This window comes from Strigops habroptila, chromosome 6 (genome assembly GCF_004027225.2).
Source record: "Strigops habroptila isolate Jane chromosome 6, bStrHab1.2.pri, whole genome shotgun sequence".
NCBI lineage: Eukaryota > Metazoa > Chordata > Aves > Psittaciformes > Psittacidae > Strigops > Strigops habroptila.
This window is the reverse complement of record NC_044282.2, coordinates 29,632,080-29,653,161: the sequence shown is the minus strand read 5'-3', so window position 1 is coordinate 29,653,161 and position 21,082 is coordinate 29,632,080. Positions and strand designations below refer to the sequence as shown.

Sequence of the window (21,082 nt, the reverse complement as noted above, 5' to 3'; positions counted from 1 at the left end):
TAGTTGAAGCACCTCAATCTTTTACTTCAAGTTGGAAATGGGAAGAAGATTTGCATATGTCCTTTTAATCTAAGTCAGTACATAACGGGGCTTCTAATGTCCCATTTTCTTACAGAGAATTACTTTCTTAGGAAGAGATAGATTTATACAGCCTAATCAGTGATTTAGACTAACAGATTGCACTGTTCTTTGCAGCTTACTAAGTTCTCTACCATACTACTTGAAATATCACTTATATAATATTCACATTTCATTAACAAGCACAGAAAAACCAGTTTGCGACTTAACAGGGAATGTAATTCATAGGAAACACTTGTGTCACTTTCCACGACAAGTGAACAACATAGAAGGGTTACCAGCCCAGGATGACTCTAGTCAGATACATTACGTTTTTCCTGTCTTGTTATCTTATGGTTTCACATCAAAACTATTCTCAAGTATTGTGTAATGCTAATTTTATTACACATCATTCATATTTGTATTGCATTTACTCCTTTTTCCTTTTATTTACTTACAAACCCCATTAACATCTGGAGTTTGTTCTTATAAGAGATTATCAACTTTGCATCAGTCTTTTAAGCGTCTGTGCCAATATGCTCTAACGGTGCTACTATCGCGCTGCAATTCAGAACTTGATTGTCTCTTTAGTGAATACTGGAGTAATCACTGTACTTGAATTAGTTAACTTTTTTAAAAACAAAGACCAAATAAATACTTTCAGACTTGCACAAACCTAAAAAGAATGTACCTATGTTCCTGCAAAATTATTCCCACCAGTCAGTGACTGTCTTCTCCAAGGCTTTTAATATAAATGCAAGGGAAGCATTTCAAAAGAACAAGTCATTGACTGCTATTCAAAACTTCTTACAAATATGAATATTATAAAACCAGTAGAATGACAATTACAGTCTGTGTAGAATATTAATGTGCTACTTTGTGTGAAGTAAGCCTTTGTTATGAGTTCATTTTATAGGTGAGCCAGTGTATATTGTTTTCAGTATGAAATATGGCAGACAGTGGTATTAATAAAATCTTGTTGCACATATTTCTATCTCTTAATATGCAATTAAACACAGTTTTAAATCCTAAAATAAATCAGACTGCATGCAAGAGCAGCAAATTAAAAATCACTCCAAGTATTTTGTCATTATTCTTTTTCATCAGTTAGTGTAGCAAGGTGGTGCTAGCTATTGTAGATTTAAGTTTTGAAGGTGGGTTAGTTTAATTTTTACTCATAACTGTACTGAATGATTAATTTTTTTAACCTTTAGGAGTGATTTGTTTAAATTTGATGTCATTTACCAAGCACAGAAGATAATAGGTTCTTATCTGTTATTTTCATGTAGAGCAACTGTTCTAAAATGTTACTAGGATTATGTGATAAACTGGTAAACATACAGATGATAAGTTGTAGCATACTTGGTCATGTGGTAATGTCTTCTCAGAAAATGTGTAACAGACTAGAAAGAGTTTGGATAAAACCAGCAGACTTAGAGATTTGTAGAGTGATCTATTCTGAGAGAATGAAAGGTTGTGATTTAAAGAGGAAACAGCGTATAAAGCAGTGTATGATATAAAGAAGATAAACTGTGTATTTTTCTGTTACTTTTCGTTATGCAAGAACTAGATGGCATTGAAATTTGAAGGTAAAAAACCCTTTGCATTTGAGAGACACCTTTGTTCAAAGGTAATATCTAGAATATTTTCCTTTCTGATTTTCAGGTCCTGCACAAGAACTTTCTAGCTACTTTTCTGTGTGGATGATATTCCATGAAAATTCTTGTCACATGAATTTGTTCTCTGTAATGGTTTTTCTTTTCTGTTTTACCTCTTATCTTTGGACTGTTGATATCACTGCAGTTGTGTTTCTCTCTAAGGCAGTAATTTTCATACAATACTTTGTGCTTCTCTGATGATCCACATCTAATGGGTCCTAAAGGGTGAGTAAGAAGAGTAGATTCAGGAAGTACTGTGATTCTAACCTTTATCTTGTTCTCGGAAAATGTCATTAAAAGATGTTGCAATTTATGTAAGTAGTCCTAAATGTGCTGAAGAATTCAAAAACTTCAATGTTTCCTTGAAAGACCCTGCTCAAAGTTTCTGAATATTTCAAAGCTGTTTCAGTTTTTCAGCAGGAGAATGGAGCACCTGGTGGCAAGGGTGGGAAGACCAGATATGAGTGGAATAACTATTTCCTTGTCACAGTAGTCTCTCACCTTCAAATAGTGGTTGTTGTTAGTAACAGTGCATGTGGCTTAATTCCATAAAATATTTAAAGTGTTACCCACCTGATCTGTTCAGCTTTTTTTCTGGTACAAATGTGGTAAGAAAGAGTACTGGTTCAGGAAGAATATTCTATCTGACTTTTACTATTATTACAGCCCTGCTAATAGTCACATGTATTTCTTCTGTTTTGCTGTTGTACACTTTTGTTTGACAATAAGGTTGTGTCTTCAGTCAGGCAGTATCAATTTAATATTCAAATAGAGCTGTGAGATGAAAGATGTTTGTCCCAAACAATGATGTTTTCCAGCTGATGAGTGAAGAAGGCAGAAAGCTGAGTTTTCAGGTTCTTCTGCCTTTTTCCAGCATTAAGAAGAAATTCACAAAGCTTTGTACCATTGCTGCTCTTAGTAATTTTGAGTGGTTAACTCTAATAAAGCCAAAGAAAACCAGCAAAAGCCATCAACTTTATCTAGAAGGATGTCTTCCTTCTCATGTTTCAACACCAGCAAAACATGCATATATTGTGTCTGGCATCACTTCCATTCTGGCTATTTAAAGATCATGGGATCTCAGCAGAATTACCCTTGGAGTTGCTTGAATTCTTTTAGCCCACCTCAGTTTAGACCAGCTGGCTTGGAGATTTGACAGTATTTAGAAGCTTCTTTGTCTTCAGGTTTGTGATGCTCCTCATGGTGCCACAACTGACTTGCTTTTGTGAGTTCTGACTTCCCACAAGCATGGGGATTTTGCCTCTTACTCTCAAAAACATCCTTCCTATTTTCAGTTGTTTGCCAAGTAAAGGCATAGGAGAAGGAACACACTTAAAACACTCTTTAGAAGCTCAGCTAAATCTGCCACAAGTCGTTCTAGAAAGCTAGATGTCATCTGTGTGGAAGTTGTAAGAGGGAGTATTTCACAGTTGAGCGTGTCTATACTCTGTATGCTTCTGGGATGAGCCTGTATTTTTTTTCCCATTTTGATCCCTGAAGCCTTTCAGCCAGTCATTCAGTCTAGTTTGATCATACGATCCCTGTACGTCCTTTTGGAGAATGCATCCTTTGTTGGCTAGAATATTTCTGTTAACAAGGCCATTTTATATCTGGCAAAGTCATTGTAATACATCTCCACTTTTAAGCTATCCAATGAATAGATAGATTTAAAAAAAAAAAAAATAATGTAGGTTGGGTGACTTTTCATTTGGTTTGGGTGATGGGGGTTTGTCGTTACTTCTGTGGCTGCACGAGAACTAGTTGATGAGTGTAAATATAAAACTGTTAAGTGTAGAGATAAGACTTAGAAGCATGACAGTGGAGTTGGAAGAAATTACACTTACTTGCATCATCAGCTTCTCCAGCTAATGATCAAGCTGTCTATACAGATGCAAAGTTATGCATAAACTGCCCTTCTTCACCGGTGTTTTTGTACTGACTTCAAGGAGAATTTTCCTCCCAAGAGTTATTCATTCATCACGAGGTTGTTAGAGCCAGCAGTGATTGTGCTGATTTTCCCTGTTGTCATGGTTTACTCCCAGCCAGCAACTAAGTACCACGCAGCTACTCACTCAGTCCTTCTCCTCCCTCTGGTGGGATGGAAAGGAGAACAGGAAGAATGTAAACCTGTGGGTTGAGATAAGAACAGTTTAATAACTAAAAGTAAAATATAGTAATAATAGAAATAATAACAACAATAATAATAGGGGAACAAAGAAGGAGCAATAAAACTTAGAAAACACAAGTGATGCACAACACAATTACTCAGCGCCTACTGACCGATACCCAACCTGACCTGAGCAGCAATTTGGGCCTTCCGGGTAACTGCCCCAGTTTATATACTGGGCATGACATGCTGTGGTATGGAATACTCCTTTGGCTAGTTTGGGTCGGGTGTCCTGTCTGTGCTTCCTCCCAGCTTCTTGTGCTCCTCCTCACTGGCAAAGCATGAGAAACTGAAAAGTTCTTGATCAGGATAAGTGCTACTTAGCAACAATTAAAATATGGGTGTGTTATCAGCATTGTTCTCGGACTAAAGCCAAAACACAGCACCGCACCAGCTACTAGGAAGAAAAATAACTCTATCCCAGCTGAAACCAGGACACCTGTCAAGCAAGATGTACAGTTTTCATGAGGAACACCTGCTAGTTTGAGTCTGTATGCTTACATAGAGAAATGTCTTTATGATCATCTACCTGTCAGTAACTTCATTCTTTCCAATGATAGAGTGGGTGAGGTATTTCTTTTTATTGAATATTTTAGAACCATAGTAAGATCCCTTGGCTTAATGACAATAATTTTTCAGAAGAATCCCATTGTGTGGATCATACTTAGAGAAGCCGTGCATCTTGGCCATTCTACACGTACAGCCTGAGTTGGATCCACTGAAATAATGGCATTAGTGTCATCCAGATGAGGGCCTAGTTTGCGAAAGTTTGATGAGATACCTACCCTTACACTATAGACATACCCCAGAGGCCTGATACATTCCTCCTGTTATTTATTACTTTTTTTTTTTCGGTTTTGCCTATAACTCCTGCTTTAAGAAGTGCATTTACTCTATACATTTACTCTATGTTGTAATACAAATGTGTATACAGCCAGAAGCTGTTCCATTTAGTTTTCCTTACTTACTTTCATCTTGAACCATTGTTAACTCTGCCCCTTTTCAAGGATGGTGCTTGTTAAGGTCTTTCAAAACAGGTTTTCTTCTGATCCTGAAAAGAAGAGCAGCTTCCTGTAAAAGGAAAGAATGCTCTGCATCATAGGTTGTTACTGCCTTTTTCATTTTTTTTTTTTTTTTTTTTTTTTTTTAGTTTCAAAAAGAAGTGGAATTAAAATCAGTCTAGAACCCAGGTACGAAGTTCCTTCATCTGTACATAAGTGTTTCAGTTGATAATTCTCATACGAATCTCAGACATTCAAGAAATGGGAAGAGGAAAAAACAAACAACAAACTGATTTCCTGCATGTTGCTAAATCCCTGTGTCACCTGGGGACAAAAGGGTTTGGAACAAATCGTGGCATATTTTATTCTGGAAAGAGATTATAGCTATCAATAAAGTTTCATGGGAAGGTGAGGCAACATACACAGTGATAATGGCCCAATGCTGACCTTGTACAGTTCTGAACACTAAAGTGAGATCTCGCAGAGGAAACAGTAGGTGGAAGAAGTCTAATTAAGCCTTTAGGATTAAGGAAGTCAAAGTCTGTCAATTCTTGTGGGCCAGAGTACTGAGAACTGAAAAGAACGTTAAAGGAACCATAGTTCTGCATGGTGATAATCCCATCTCCAGTAGGGAATATAAAATACACAGTATTACGGAAGAAAGATGGGTGTGTGACAGTACCAAATGACAAGTTTTCAAGAGTTTGTAGACTGGAAAGCTTAAAAATATTTCTGAAGCAATGGCTGTGTGCCAGTATAGCATATGTGAACGTGAGTTAAGTTTGGTAGCAGAAACAGTCACAGCATGAGTTTCTTATTGGCTAATTTGCTGTCATGAGGGAAACTTGCAAGGAATGTATTGCATGGCTACCTTAAAGCCATTAAAATATAGCAGTAGTCTATTTCTTATTTGTTCACAGTTTGCAAATTGCTGTATTATCCCAGAAGTGTTTCCCTTTACTATAGCATACATATTCTTTACAAGAGCATTGATAGCAATGGAATGTATAAAAGCTCATATTCAGGATAGTGACTTTCTTCTAATAATGTAAGTTTGAGCATTACAATAGGAGGCTTTCTTTATGTTGCAGCTGATGTCTTTCACTCAGTAGGAATGTTAAAATTACTATGCCAGGTAGCCTAGACCTTCCAATAACTAGAAATTTCCTAGGAGTCGGTTGCAGCATAAGAAAGATGATCGGTGCACCTTAATTTTAATAGGATTTGATTTTGTTTCTTCTCTTTTAATTAGTCAACCTGTAATGATTTTCTATCACATTTTTGTTAATGTATTTTCCGTAGTCATCTGAAATAATTTTGAAGAGCTAGGTCGCCTGTATATTTAGTATGATTTATTAATATGATCTTTTAATATCTTTCACAGTGGTTTTATTCCTGACTAAATAAATTAAGCAATTATGTTAAATTGCATTAAATTGACAGCATTTTATCTGTATAAAGTAGTAAAGAAAAAAGAGGAATGCTATTGTGTTACTAACAGCACTTAAAGAAGTATTGCTACATTCTTGTATGTATTGCCTACTAGTAATTATTAAATAGAATGAGTTGATTGTAAATAGCTCTGTGTGTAAAATGAAGTAGCAGGTATTTGAAGTATTCCATCTGCTACACACTTAGGAAGAGGCTTTAGTTCTTGTTCCAGACCATTTAATAAAAACAAAATAAATCTGTCTCAATCTGAAGTTTAGCTATCTTTTTGAAAGGCTAGTCATCCTCTGATGTGTTGGATTTTTTTTAATCTTTTCAGGACAAATTTTTAATAAATATCATGCTATATCTAACATTGCATTCTGATTGCACAGTAAATCTGACATTAGCATTGCATTTCGCCTGCTGTGTGCTCATTTAGTAATTGGCAAATATTATGGCACCTGCAGAAAGAACAGAATGATCTCTGAGAATCTATTCTGAATGTCAGTTACCTTTAATCCTGCTAGTACAATGCTAGTTGTTGTTTTACACAAAAGGTCATGTGCTGTCTTAGTGGTGGTGATGTAATCATCTGTTTTCTGTAACCTTCTTGAAACTATATTAAGCTCTGAAATTGTTTAGGTAAATGACATATTCTAATTGCATTTTTAAACTCTAATTTAATTTTTAAACTCAAAACAACCATAGTTCTGAAGACAACGTGAAGAGATCTGTATCTTTTTTCTTCAGTCTGTAGATTTGCTTATGTGCTGGTTTTGGCTGGAGTAGTTTTCTTTTTAGTAGGTAGTATGGGCTATATTTTGGATTTGTGCTGGAAACCGTGTCTATAATGCAGGGATGTTTCAGTTGTTACCGAGCAGTGCTTAAAAGGGAGTCAAGGACTTTTCTGCCTCTCATCCCACTAGTGTGTAGGCTGGGAGTGCACATGAAGCTGGGAGGTGACACAGCCAGGACAGCTGACCCCAACTGACCAAAGGGATATTCCAGACCATATGGCATCATGCTCAGCATATAAAGCTGGGGAAGAGGAAGGAGGTGGGGAGGATGTTCAGAGTGATGGTATTTGTCTTCCCAAGTAACCGTTACGTATGGTGGAGCTCTTCTTTCCTGGAGATGGCTGAACACCTGCCTGCCCATGGGAAGTAGTGATGAATTCCTTGTGTTGCTTTGCTTGCGTGCATGGCTTTTGATTTACCTGTTAAATTGCCTTTATCTTAACCCGTAAGTTATCTCACTTTTACCCTTCTGATTCTCTCCCCCATCCTGACATAGGGAAAGTGAGCAAGCAGCTGCATGGGGCTCAGCTGTCTGCTGGGGTTAAACCACGGCAGCTTATTTTCTACTCTTTTACTTTTTTATTTTGTTTTCTTCCCCCAAGACTATGTTCTTGTGGGAAGTCCAAATCAAATAAAAATTGTATTTTGTCCAGATTCAGAATTCAGAGACCTTAAGAGCAGAAGAGTTTGTGGTGATCGATGAAATACAACCTCCTGTGTATTTCACATTCATGTGGTTCCGGTTACGGCCCAGAACATAGTCATGCCAATGAGACATTTTTTTCATATCTTCTCTTTTCCTGAGATGGGGGAGGAAAAAAAAAAGAAGAGCCAAAAGAATGGAGATGGGAGTACAGCAGGAAAAGGAATGGCAGGGCAAGTTGTTACTGCTAAGGAAGACAGGAGAGCTTTTTATACGTAATTCACTAATGTTATGGCTGGTTCAGGCCATTGGGTGATATCACACTCTTAGCTGGAAAATGGATTTGAACTCTACAAAATTCACTTCTGCCAGGTGCAAGTATGTTCTTGGTTTCCAGTGGTGCCATAGACTGACACAGCATTCTACTGCTGCAGTTGTTATTCTCTGGCTGGTTTGTTTGGTACCATGATTTCTTTTATGCAGCTATCATACCACATTCACATGAATGACAATCTGTTTCTGGAAGCTTTAGCTTACCGAGTATTATCAGGGTACCATATGAGCCTCTACAGGTACATTTATGTCAGCATTCTGTAACAGGTCTGCAAGACATCTCAGCCATTTGCCTAAAACACTATCTTTTAGGTTTCTCAACGCAGATGCTGTTTCACTGGGCTTTGTTCAGGTCTTTTTTTGACTTTCAACATACTTTGAGCTCCATTTGGGCAGCTGTTTCTAATTATTTCTTGAATTGATGCTTCTGCTTCAAACTTACTTGTTTTAAACCTCTATGATATCTCTCTAGTTTGGGTGCAGTAATCTCCTTCTAGGGGACTCAGTGCAATAGGGTGCACTTCTGATCATTTTTAGCTTTATTCTTCTTAGATCTTTGGCTTAGCACAACCATTTGATTAAATCATCAGTACTTTTGCTAGGGTATTCAGCTCTTAGATATCCAACTCAACTGCAGAACATTATCCTTCAAACAGATTCTAGGAAGGGTAAATGAGCCTGTACCACCCCACTACTTGTCAGTTCTAGGTAGTCTTACTGAGCTGTGTAGAAGCTTTGGCATAAGAAATGATGTGGAAGAGAGAAAAATCACATGCTTCTCTTGCCATATATAAATCTTCCTAAATTTTATTCATCTTTCTTCTAGGTAATTCCAAATCTTGGTATTCTCAGGTTCATCATTGCTTGATAGCATCCTGCTAGGACAAGGAATGAGGCCTACTGTAAGGGACTCTGTACTTGCTGAAAATGGTGATGCTGTACATCCAGATTTTGGCTTAATTTTGCACCCACCAGAATCTTTTTGTTTAGTTAAGGCTAGTTGTGCCATTGCCAGCTGACACATTTGAGATTTACAGAACAATCCAGATGACAGGTTCGGCCATGCACACACAAGCTGTGACTTGCATAACAAGAGAACTTTCCCCAAACCTCTTAAATGGAAGTCCACCTATTCCAGATCAAAGCATAGAAAGCTCTTGGGCTTGGGCTGGCTTGGTATGACCTAGTGTATTTAACTTAATAATAATATAATAACAATACTGATGATGATGCTCAGACCACAGATCTTTCTTCAGTAATTCTTCCATTGTCTGTTTCAGATGATATAATAACTTAGAATTTTAAATTTTAAGCATTTTCCTATACATAATCCTTCCTGTATATTTTTCTACATTCCTTTCTGCTTCAAAAATTGAAAGAAAAACTAATTGGCTTCTGACAGTCAATTTATAGTTTAATCCCTTTCAAGTTTACTTTGCTTTCTTGTGATCTGTCAGGATGCTGCAATTTCCACACAAGCTGCAGAAGATTTTCAGTTTCAAAAGGATCTTTCTAAATGTAACTAACTTTCTTTAGAGTTACTCCAGGCATGCTGAATTTTAGAAGGCCAATCTTGAGCTGTATATCACTGCTTTCCAGCACCAGTGCACTCACAAGTTCTAAACTGCCACTTTAAAGCCCTTAAAAACCTGTCTTTTAACACTCCTGTGCTGCTGTAGCATTTGGGAAAAAAAAAAAAAAAAAGGAACACACATTAAAAATGTGAAAATGCCTGGAAAACTATTGTTTTGGGGCTTTCCACAAGAGTATGATAGAAAATTAATAGAAAACTAAAGTTTGAAAGAGAAACCGTGTTTGCTCACAGTTTTACTCATTTAGTTGCCGTAAAGCCGAAAAAGATTGTAGGAAGCAATCTGTTCCATTTTCTGTTTTGTCATGTTTTAGTCAAAAGAGTAATTGCTTCTAAAATTAAGCTTTACAGCATGTACATAAACTTTTAGATACACTTTGGTGTACTCATGATTTCAAGATATTTTATATATTGCATGATTTTCAATTAAATATTTTTGCTTCTCTAATTTCTCAAATATTTAACTGAATAAGCAACATCAGTTTCATATTGTTAAATTCTATTAATCCATTCAAGATTTGTTTTCTACATATATATTCCACATATTTTTAAATATATTAAATAGAAAAGTAGCACTGCTTGTCTATCCTGTCTAATTTTCATGAAATTACAATATCCTACCATGCCTCATGCCTCTTGAGTCTTCCACTTAAAATTTGGAAGACTGATGGTATTCCTTGAAAACTGGGATTTGGTGACATAATTGTAGTGGAAAGCTGGTGATTTGGGCAAATCCTAGAATCATTGAAACATTGTTATTTTGTTGTCTTGTTTCATAATAATATCTAAGGGAAATATTCATCCATTTTAGGCAACTGGTTATAACATTATAACTACATTATACATAAAACATTATATTAATATGAAATAGAAGTATTTTCTTAAATATTTTTTTCTGTACAATAAACTAAGATTTTTTTCCAAAACAAGAGGAAGTATAAGTAGATAAATAAAACACTTCTTGCTAAACTAAAGACAGAGCTTGGTTTAGTTGCACATGTCCTTGAACAGTTATACAATATCCAGCCTCTAACTATGAAAACAAAAAAATAACTGCATAATTAGAAGGAAACCTGTCATCTTTAGCATTGTCCTTTTTTTTTATTTATGAAAAGCATACAGAGATTTTGTTTCACTGAATGATCTTTAAGGTCCCTTCCAACTCTAATCATTCTATAATTCTATGAAAGTGATTCATAAAGCAGATGTCACTTTTTCTCTTACAAATCTTAGGCTTGTGTTCCAAACAGCTTTGTCTTTTTCCTCACACAGGGCAGTGCCTAGAATCACTCCTCTTGCTTTTTGTTAGGGGTTTTGTTTTGTCTTGTTTTTCATGGTGCTCCTGTTTTCTTTTGCAGCAGATAATGACTTGACAGTGTCAGACAACTTGTTTCATTTGGCATTTTCCATCCCTAGTATTGGAAAAGATGATTTTCCTAAGTCAAGCTGAATGTGAGGCAAGGTTATCATGCTTTTAGGAAACAACAGAAAAGCCTTATGACATGAAAAGCATTTCCAAAAGCTTCTTTTCAAAAAAGAATGAATTATGAACAATTACTAAGTATTATTAAATAGTGTGTATCTTGCATTATGGTCAGGATTCTCTGTGTTAGAGCCACTAAAGCAAAGTTGTTACTGTTTATTTTCAGTACTTCAGTGTCTTTTCTAAAGATACGTAAACTTCTACCAGTAAATCTTTTGAAACTAATATAGCTGTATTTTTCAGCAATCCATTGTTTTCTGATGTCATTTTAATTAATAGATTTTTTTTGTTGTTATTCGAAACTTATTACCTTAGTGTCATTCTTTACCTATAAAAATGTTATATGTATGATGTTTACTTTCAAGACTTGCTAAATTACTGCTGTAACTTTGTGAGATTTCCTGTAGGATGAGAATATAATTTCTTATGTCTATGAAAAAACAATATCTATTATTTTAATGATATGGTTATTGCGTATGGCATTCTTATACTTGCTTGTGTCGAAGAATTGCACTTCAGACAGTGATGTTATGAATGTGTAACCTCTCACCTTTTTGCTAAAAGCAGAAGTGTGATATGTATAAGGCTAACCCAGAAATCTTGAAGAACAGGCAAGTCTGCCCATGAAGAGAAGCGTTCTGTCTGAGGAGGCCCATTCAAACATCAGCTGCCATCAAAGCACCATAAGGTTTCTGGTCTGGGAGAGCTTCCTTACCACTTTTAAGAACACCTGAGAACAAGAAAGAGTATGAGAGCTCTTTTCTGTACTACTTCATGCTTTTCTAATGGGCAGTAGCTACTGAATGGGGACACTGATGGGTTGTCAGCTTGTATTCTTCTTGCTTTTTTAGGATTTTTTTCTGATATGTTAGAATAACTTTGATATGACACTTCTAGTTACAAAATCTGGATGCTTATGTGCCAAGTTCTCCATCTTTGTCATTGTCTCAGTTTCCACTTGTAATTAGCAGCTTGTTCATAACTACATGTAAATCATCTATCTTTCATCCTTTGGCTCCCTGAAAACTAAACAGAACACTGATAGAGAAATAGGACTTTGAAGATGGGGTGAAAGCTGAGGCAGAACAAAGTATGTAGTACAGTCTGTTGCCAGTATTTTATGACCCACTGAGGTTGAAAATCAATGTAAATTGTATTAAGGCTCCATTTTAGAGGGAAGTATACATCTGAGGGAGCTAAAACCAGGGTTTCTTTGCTTTATATTTGATTTGACCAGCCTCTTTCCTCCTCTTTCCCATGGTTCTGTTTTGCTATGAGTTTACAGGAATGGAGGCACTCCCTCCTCCTCAACCAGGAGAAAAAACACAAGAAAAACCTTTCTGTAATACTGAAGTGTTCATAACTGAGAAATTACATTAAATTATTTTTATTGGTTTCTTTGTCCTGATAGTGACTTGCATGCAAGTGTCTGGTCTAGAACTTTACTTTTTTGTGGGGGTTGTTTGTTTTTTTTTAAATTAGAAATATGCTTATGTAGCTCATTTGATTTGGAAGAACCCATACAATGATAGATACTTACACAGTCTATTTCAGATTCTTTTCTGAAAATATATGTATATAAAACCATATTTTATGCTTCAGCTTGTGAAGAATTGATTTTTTTTTTAATTCTAGAATAATTTTAAAAAATGGCATCTATGGAAGAAGTGACAGTTCAAATTTATGCCTTTTAGATTGGAGTAAAATAGGTTTATAAAGTTCCATTATCCCAAGAAGGTTCATACAGTCAGTTTTTTGGTTGTTCTTTCTCTAAATGAGATTTCTTAGTGGCTTATTGAATAAAAGATGAAAATACTTTGAAAGTTGGGGGTGGGGCTATAAATTTAAGTAATGAATTGTAGGTGATGTGCATTTTGCTTTAGATATGGGAAGACGGTGTAAATCAGTTGGAACTTGGTTGGCACGTGAATATTGCCATGGTTAATGATGATTATGATTACTGGTGGGGGATATTAGGGAAATATGCATTTCAAATCATGAAACAAAAAGCAATTAGAGAGAAATGCTAATCAACTAAAAACAGAATTCTCAGTCATGGCAGTTTGCAAGGTAATTACCTTTTAACCAAATATGACACTATTAAAATCAGAACAAATATTTCTAGTAAAGTCTTTCATGCATGCCTGCCTTAAAATAGTCTAGAGATGCTTATCAGCATGTTATTTAAACACTGAACAGCAATTAGAGATAACCTCTTTTATCCTGCTGTGTGCTTTCTTATTCCATGGATGTTGTTGGTTTTGTAAATTTTAATGATCCATGCAGAGCTGGCTTACATTCTTGTAGATCATCCAGTTAAAAGACTTGCTGTGTTGTTTTGAAGTAAAATGCCTGTTATCCAAACGTACATGCCACACTCTGAAAAACGTTTGTCTTGTGTTTAGGACTTGAGCACGACGTGTAGCCTGAATAGGGTTTTCTCCAAGGCAAAAGAAAGGGTCAAGAGCAGAATTCCCTGTGAGAATTAACCTTCTTTGTTCATAAAGTGAGAACATATTGCAACTTGAGAAAACTGTTCAGTCATTCTTGAAATGTATTTCCTCTAGCCGCTTACTCAGACTGGTTTGGTAGGGTAAAACAATGTTGGTTTTATTGAAAGCTTAGGTTTGTCAGCATTACCTTAGCAAACAAAAATTTACTAAATGCTGATCACTTGTTAATAGAGTTTTCAGCCAATCACTTCTTTCTTACTTTTCATTATGATGATTTAGAAACTTTTTTCCTAAAAAGTGATGGTGTCAAATATGTCTCCATTAAGGGACTTGTTTTTATAATTATATACTTGTTAGGACAACTGTAGTGTTAAAATACAGAAAATAGTTTCAGAGAAGCATCCCTCCTATATAAAGGCATAGTGAGCACAGAAATAATTTTTCCCTAAGGAGGGGATGGGCTGAGGGGGATTTTTGCTGGAAATAGCTGGATGGCAGATTTGGTTCTGTTCTGTCCTCCATCCTTCTTAACTAAGCGATCATAGCAGCTGGTGCTGCCACAGTTCCTACTGCCTCTTCTTCCTTTGAGAGGAAATATTAACTAGGCTTTAGCAGTTCCTGTTGTTTATTTCAGTCTAGCCTTTATGCTTCTCTGAAAAATATGCATGTAGAAGAATAGAAATACCAATTGTTAACACTTGATATTTCAGTGAAATTTGAAATAGAATTTCCTGGGACATAGAAGAGACACCTTGCTAGCATAAAAGTTATATCTCTAAAGAATAGGAAAAGTTTGCCAAGAAATGGAAGTGACAAAAGTTGCAAGAAAAGATTTTCCAGAAACAAAGGTGTTAGAATAGGATGAAGAGATTTGGGCAGAATACTTCTCTGCTAAAATAACCATCTTCTAGAAGTGTCGGTTTTATCCCTTTCTAAACAGCAGAGCTGTATAAACATTTATCTTTCCAGTCAAATTAAAATTTATATTAGTATGCCAGTATTTTGTATAGCATTATGTTGTGTATAATTATTTCTTGCAGTATATGTTTAAACTTGGTATCTTCAGTGGACTAAAAAAGCCTAAACAGATATTACTAAATTACAAGGATAGAAAAGGAGGAAAGGTTTTTGTCATTTATCAAACATAATGGTGCTTCTCAATGAATTCTGATGGTTTTAATTTTGTACTAAATTTCAGCATTTCAGCACTGCATTCTAAACCAAGAAGAAGTTTTCCTGAGTTACAGCTGGTTTTGGCTTATTCCAGAAAGTATACAGGTGTTGCTGATGCTTTGTTCATAGCCTGTGTAGGTATCTAAGAGGCATGGAAGCAAATACTAGTTGCCATGAACATACTCTCCTTCTTTTCATCTAATTTTTATTTGCACTGATAAAAGTATTGTATCCGTTCTGTAGGTCCTTTGAGATATAAAACTAGTAAAACTTATTTGGCTGTACTCAGAAGGTAGCATCAGTCTTCTGCATATGAAAATTCCAGCCCTAACAGACTTCATCACTAGAAATATGAGTTGCGGCTGGTAAATGGCTTAAGACTTGTACAGAATTTCTTCAAAGCTAGTATTTATTCTCCTGTTCTTTTTTTATATTGCTGTTATTGAGGGCATTTGAATAAATTATATAAATGTGCATGAACCACTAAGCCAAGAAAACAAAAATATTCTAAGTGCTGGTTTTGCACTTAGAATATCACTTGGGATTTTTTCTGAATCTGGTTGAATAACCTTCAGAAATTACATCAACCATGCTGTGAAGGTTAGTTCAATTTATTCTGTGCTTTCAAATCCCTACTTTTTGTCCAAAATTTTGCTGATGTATTCATGATAAATAAATAAATCAGTCCAATAAGAGAGCAGTAGCTTGGAATTTGATCCAGGACCACCTGATCTGTTGCTTTGCAAAGAGAAAGTATAATAAAGGCCCAGGGACCTAGAACACAGATGGCTTTTTAGCATTATGACTGTCAATGCTTCCTACATTTTTGAGCAGTTTCCTTTAACATATTAGTACATGGTTTTATGGTGCCATTGTAAAGAAGACAGGTTAGAGAACTTCTTCCCTGCTTTCAGATTATCTAGTAAGCAGGTGTGCTATTCCAGGTGATCACTCTGTAGCGCAGGAAAAGCTTGGAGAATTAATTTCAACCAAAAGCTTTGACACTTCCTGCATTCTGAACTTGGTGATTTAAATATATGAATTCTGATTGGCAGATCATGAAATCCAGCCAGGAAGTCCTTGCACCCATTGTTTCCATCTTATGTAAAACTTAATCTTATGTAGTGATTCTTTATTATTATTATTATTATGTAACTTTGTAAAGTTTGTTTGGATTGAATATAATTTCAGAAGTTAAATTCAAAACTGAGGTGCATGCAAAATGCATCTTACTGCTAAAAAACACATTTCTAAATACTTAGGAAAATTTGGCAAGGATTGATCTCAAAAAAAAAAAAGTGTCCAAAATCCATATTGCATACCCATCTGATCGGTAAAAAGACTGATTATATTAAAATTCTTTCTGGAAAACGGGGTTAGTTGTAAAGTTGTTTAATGTTGGTATGAGGTATTCTGGAATTGTAATCTATATATATAAGGTTTGCTTTTCAGATATACCTCCTGAACTTTCTGGATGGACTAGCTGTCTGTGTATGTACATGTACACATGTTACTACCCACTTATACACACTGGTGAGATTAATAGGACTGTTACCTGACTGCCCCATTAGGTCACAATAAATGTATGCCTCTACAAATTCTGTGGCATAAATTTGCATTGGTAATAAGTGGATCAATTAGTGCTACACAAAACATCTAAAGAAGAAGTGGAGACATGTTTTGTTCAGATTATTAAATGGGTTACTAAGGTTTATAAGCCTTGAGCCAGAGAATGTTCTAGACTGATTTTTTTTTTTTTCCCCCCTGGTTTTATAAAACAGTATTTCAAAGTGCATTTGTCCCCTGAAAAGCAATTACCTCAGAAAATACTTCCTCCTTTCTTACCCTTTCTGTTCAAAATCAGTTCTGTGTGACTGAAATAATTTTCCTTTAGTGCAGTAGTATTTGCAGAGGAAAGATAATTAGTTAGCTCGTGGTTTCTATTATCCACAATCAATTAGATAGTTTATGAAGTTGCAATTAGTTGCACTTTTTAAGACCCACTGAAAGTAACACAATTGCTTAACTGCTTGGAAGAGCCTGAGGTTATGGGGATAAGTGAAGTGACATAATTTGCCTTTTTAAAATACTTTCTATTGATTCATCATGTGAAAGGAAGATCTGAGTGATTGTACAAGGCAAACACTTCAGAATCAAAGGATTTTGCTTGTAACGTACTTCTAATATCCAAATTACAGGAACTAAAAGCATAGAACTGCAATTTTAAGTTTCTAAATAGTAATTTTTCTGGGCACAATCACATTTTATGGCTGTAAAGAGTTTCAGGGCATGGTACTTCTGAGGATCTAGTGTAGAATGAGATGAATTACATCCTGAAAGACCCTGAGAGCTACTCGGTTGCCAAAACTCAGACATCTAATTGGTACTCCTAGCTTAGAGCTGCTGACTCTGATGTGAAGCTCTGCTCATGCACATGCCTTGGATACCCTTGGACATCCAAAATGGCAATAGATATTTGCATTCAAGCAACTGAATCGCACCCTCTGCTTCCCTCTGTTGACTGAATCAGGAACTGTCTGAGCCTGTTGATGCTTGTATTTGGTCTGATGACTCCTACACTGAAAGTCTCAAGAGCAGCCTTTGTAGGCCTCGAGAAGCATCTATTCCCTGGAAATTCAGAAAATTGCTAATACCAGTTATTTTCTCAACTTAGAAATCTGTAATTTAGTCTAATAAGCCAAATAAATACATTTATCTCACCAGTATTAGCTAACAGTCAAAACAATCAGTGTATAGACGTAGATGTTCTAGAGTCAGATGCTTGGTGTTTGAAGAAACAGACTGTCTTGTTACCTCTGCTTTAGAAGAAGGTTTTCCCTAATTACATAATTTGATTTAGCTGAACTTCAAAAGCATGAAAATACTGGATATTTTTCCTTTTATATTTTTTGCTGTCTGTTGTGATACGAATGTCAATGTCAAATTCTTGACAGCAGCTTTTGAACTGCAGATTCTTCTTACCAGTTTCTAGAGAGAGAGAACTGGAGCATGCAAGGCTAGGGATTGTATTTTTCAGTAATTAAGCTGATTTTCAAGATGTCTTGAAAACTCAGCAAAATTACTTTGCTACTTTAAGGCTTTGCAATAGGATTGCTGTTGTGTCTTAGTGGTGTCCCTGAGGTGGGAGTTTACCTGAAAGACATTACCCTAGGGAGCTTCAACACAGATTTAGCGTTTAAGAACTAGCTCAGAAAGACAAAGTGAGTAACCCCTGAGCCACCATCTACTGCAGAGGTAGATAGCAGCAGCTTTACCTGAGGAAGGTGGAGTTCCGTCTTTTTCTTAGATTCTACACTGGAATAAAAAATAACTTATTACATAATAGTTATTTTTACAAATAATGTAAGTTTAACACTTTGGGAAGTCTAGCAGGATGTGGTTTAGGGTGGGTAAAATGATTCTATACTAACTCATAGACCCATTTTGAAGCCTAGACCCATCTGCCTTTGTACCGCAGGCCTGAACAGTTGTTTAGGCTTGCAAGAGCTATTCGTCCATTTTCTAAAATACATAGTTAATTTTCTAGCAGCTAGGATTTTACCTTTCAGTTCTGACCATCTATCTGTAACTGCAGCCTTGTCAGAACAAGGTCATCTCATATTACTGATATTACTGATTTTGCTGTTAAGGAGGACACAGAGTTTCATTCCAGACAACTCCCCATGGTTTAATTTTTTTATCTTATCAGCTATTCCCTATGTACAGCAGATATTCTGAAAGCTTCAGTTTGAAATTGCAGTTCCAAAGACAGGACAGGTAAATTTATATTAGATAAAGACTTTTAATGAATTTATGGTTTGATCAGTGAGCTTATTTGTCAAACTGACTCTTACGCTTTGTATCTCTCTCAGATGTGTAGTACTGGCTTGTGTATTTTCTATTGAGATTGAAAATTTGGACTTTTTATTTGCTTTCTAGAGGTGTCACTTGAATTTGAGAGTGAAAAGAAAAATACTTTTTAACTTGCTATTTTATTTCTCAGAACACAGAAATCCACCAATTTTAATTATATGCCTGAAAGAAACAAAGTGTGTGTTGTTGTTGTAGGTCATTATTGCATGTCACAGCCTGTGGATAATTAGGTAGAGAAAACCCTCTGTGACTCATGAACAGGAGGTTATGTTGACTTTTCATTTTGTAGTATGATGGAGAGTTAATTGTTTGGCTTTTATCACAAAAAGGAAAACATTTCTTAGAAGTAATCATACTAAGCATATAGCTGTTCTGATTACATACTGCACATTTTAACATTATTCCTTAAACTGTCATCTGAATGGTGGGCTGCAGAAACGTTTTCACGCTGTGCTTGTTATTGATTTTTCTTTATTCCCAGATCCAGGCCATGTATGACATTACCCAGTATGAGAATATTTTTCCTTTGTGTATGATTCTGGAACAACTTCTTCAAAATGAGACAGAAGAAAGTAACGTTTCAAGTGCAGACTATGATGGAGAAGAAAAAATCAAATTTCTGAAGAACCTTGATCAAATTATTCTTCGTCTTTCAGATGAATTCCCTTTGTATTCTTTGTTTCTATGGAGAGTGAGTGTTCTTTTGAACTCTGCTCAAATACAAATTGATTAAAACAAGCAGCCTACTTTTTAACAGTGCATTTGTTACAGGATTACTTTGGAAATTTTTGAGCCAGACAGGAAAATTGTTGTTATTAGAAAACATTTACTTTAAACTACTATGCTATCCAGCAGTTTCAGAGATAATGCAATTTATTTCCAATTTTAAATACAGAAAAAATGTAATAATCCAGATGCCACTTTGAATAAATAGTTTCTCATATTGGAAAACAATATGTTGCTGTTTGCATACACAGTGAAGATAGCAACAAAGAAAGTTTTTTCAGGTGATGTTTAAAATAAGCACTATGAATTTTAAAGTCAAGACATAAAGTGTGTGTAGAGCTTCCAAGTTAGGAAACTAGTGCCTGTCTTTTAAGAGTTGTATAGCTTCTCTGTGCTATTAGAGACAATAGTTGGTTGGCAGAAATAAAAATGTTTATTTATAAACTTGGTCACTTATCACCACATTACAACTTCTTATAATTTCTTACAGATTCTTATAGGACAGACTTAGTTTCTGATTTAATCAAAAGAGTCCTTACCTAAGCAAAATAAAATCTGGTTTTACAGCTTTCTTACAGCAGTTGTGTACTGCTTGGCTTTACTTGCGTATGCACAAGTGTATGCACCATAGGCCTGATTCACTGAGTTGACTAATGATTTCAAAGATCTAATATGAATGAATTTAACTCTTTTAATGATTACTTTGAACCTTTCTGTTCAAAATTAATGACTATTGATAAAATCCCCTTTGTATATTTATGTATTGTAATGAAATTATATTCCTTGTAATAACTAAAGTAACACATTTTAGCCTAAATCATCTTAAGCATAAAGGCCTTTAAAGTATAAGTAAGTTCAACAACACCTTAACTGATCCAGCATCTGTGGTAAATTTAGAGGTTAACTATTAATGATGAATGGCATTTTTTGTCGAATAGATAAACAACATTTTAGTTTTATGTCTGGTAGCAGTGCATATTCACTGTAAATATAAGACATTTTTAGCATTAGATCTTGTCCTTCCCCTTGCGCTTGTTTCATCAGCTCAATTTTTGTGTCAGAAAATATCTCTGAAACACCACTTTTAAAAATACTGTAAATAACTTAGCTTGTTAATTTGAATGCATTTATTTCAGATAATAAACCCTTGTTTTCTATGTATGTAAAATATATTAATATTTAAAAAAATATTTACTTTGATCTTGCATTGGCTTCCTAGAAAGTGGTTCTTACACTTGTTTAGACACGAGCCACTGTTCTGTTTCTTAAACTTTGTATTTGGTATATTGTAATGTAACATTTGTTTAATGTTTTCTTCTAGCAAACTTTCTTTCAACAGAAATGTTTGATTTGCAAAACAAGTGTTCCTGAATAGTCACATTAGAAAATTGGATAAGTTTAGCCAAATTAAAGATAATAAATAAGTATATAAGTTTGGTAGCCACTCAGGAACTACTGTGCCCTTTTTGTTACTGCTTTACTTCTTTGTTTGTTTGTTTCATTAAGGCAGAGGATCAGTTCTTCCACCTCCCTACACAGTGCTGAAAGCATGATTCCAAAAAGAACAAGGAAAGGAATAAACAAAAGGAACTGGTATCTAATTGATAAAATAATTTTCATTTTAATTTTTTTAAAAAGCTTCATTCGAAAGTATTTTGTAAAGACACAAAACACAGGAGGATACTGGAATCTGTAT

The 21,082-nt window shown here is 35.3% G+C and overlaps 1 protein-coding gene across 1 annotated transcript in view; it reads left to right on the top strand.

Annotated features, from left to right (window-relative positions):
* MEI4 (meiotic double-stranded break formation protein 4) overlaps positions 1-19,573 on the top strand; it is a 157,320-nt gene extending 137,747 nt beyond the window's left edge. The window contains exon 4 of the mRNA XM_030490351.1: positions 19,142-19,573. Coding sequence (XP_030346211.1) covers positions 19,142-19,393 — 252 coding nt within the window. The 3' untranslated portion in view covers positions 19,394-19,573. The remainder of the gene's footprint in view (positions 1-19,141) is intronic.
* The last annotated feature ends 1,509 nt before the right edge of the window (positions 19,574-21,082 follow it).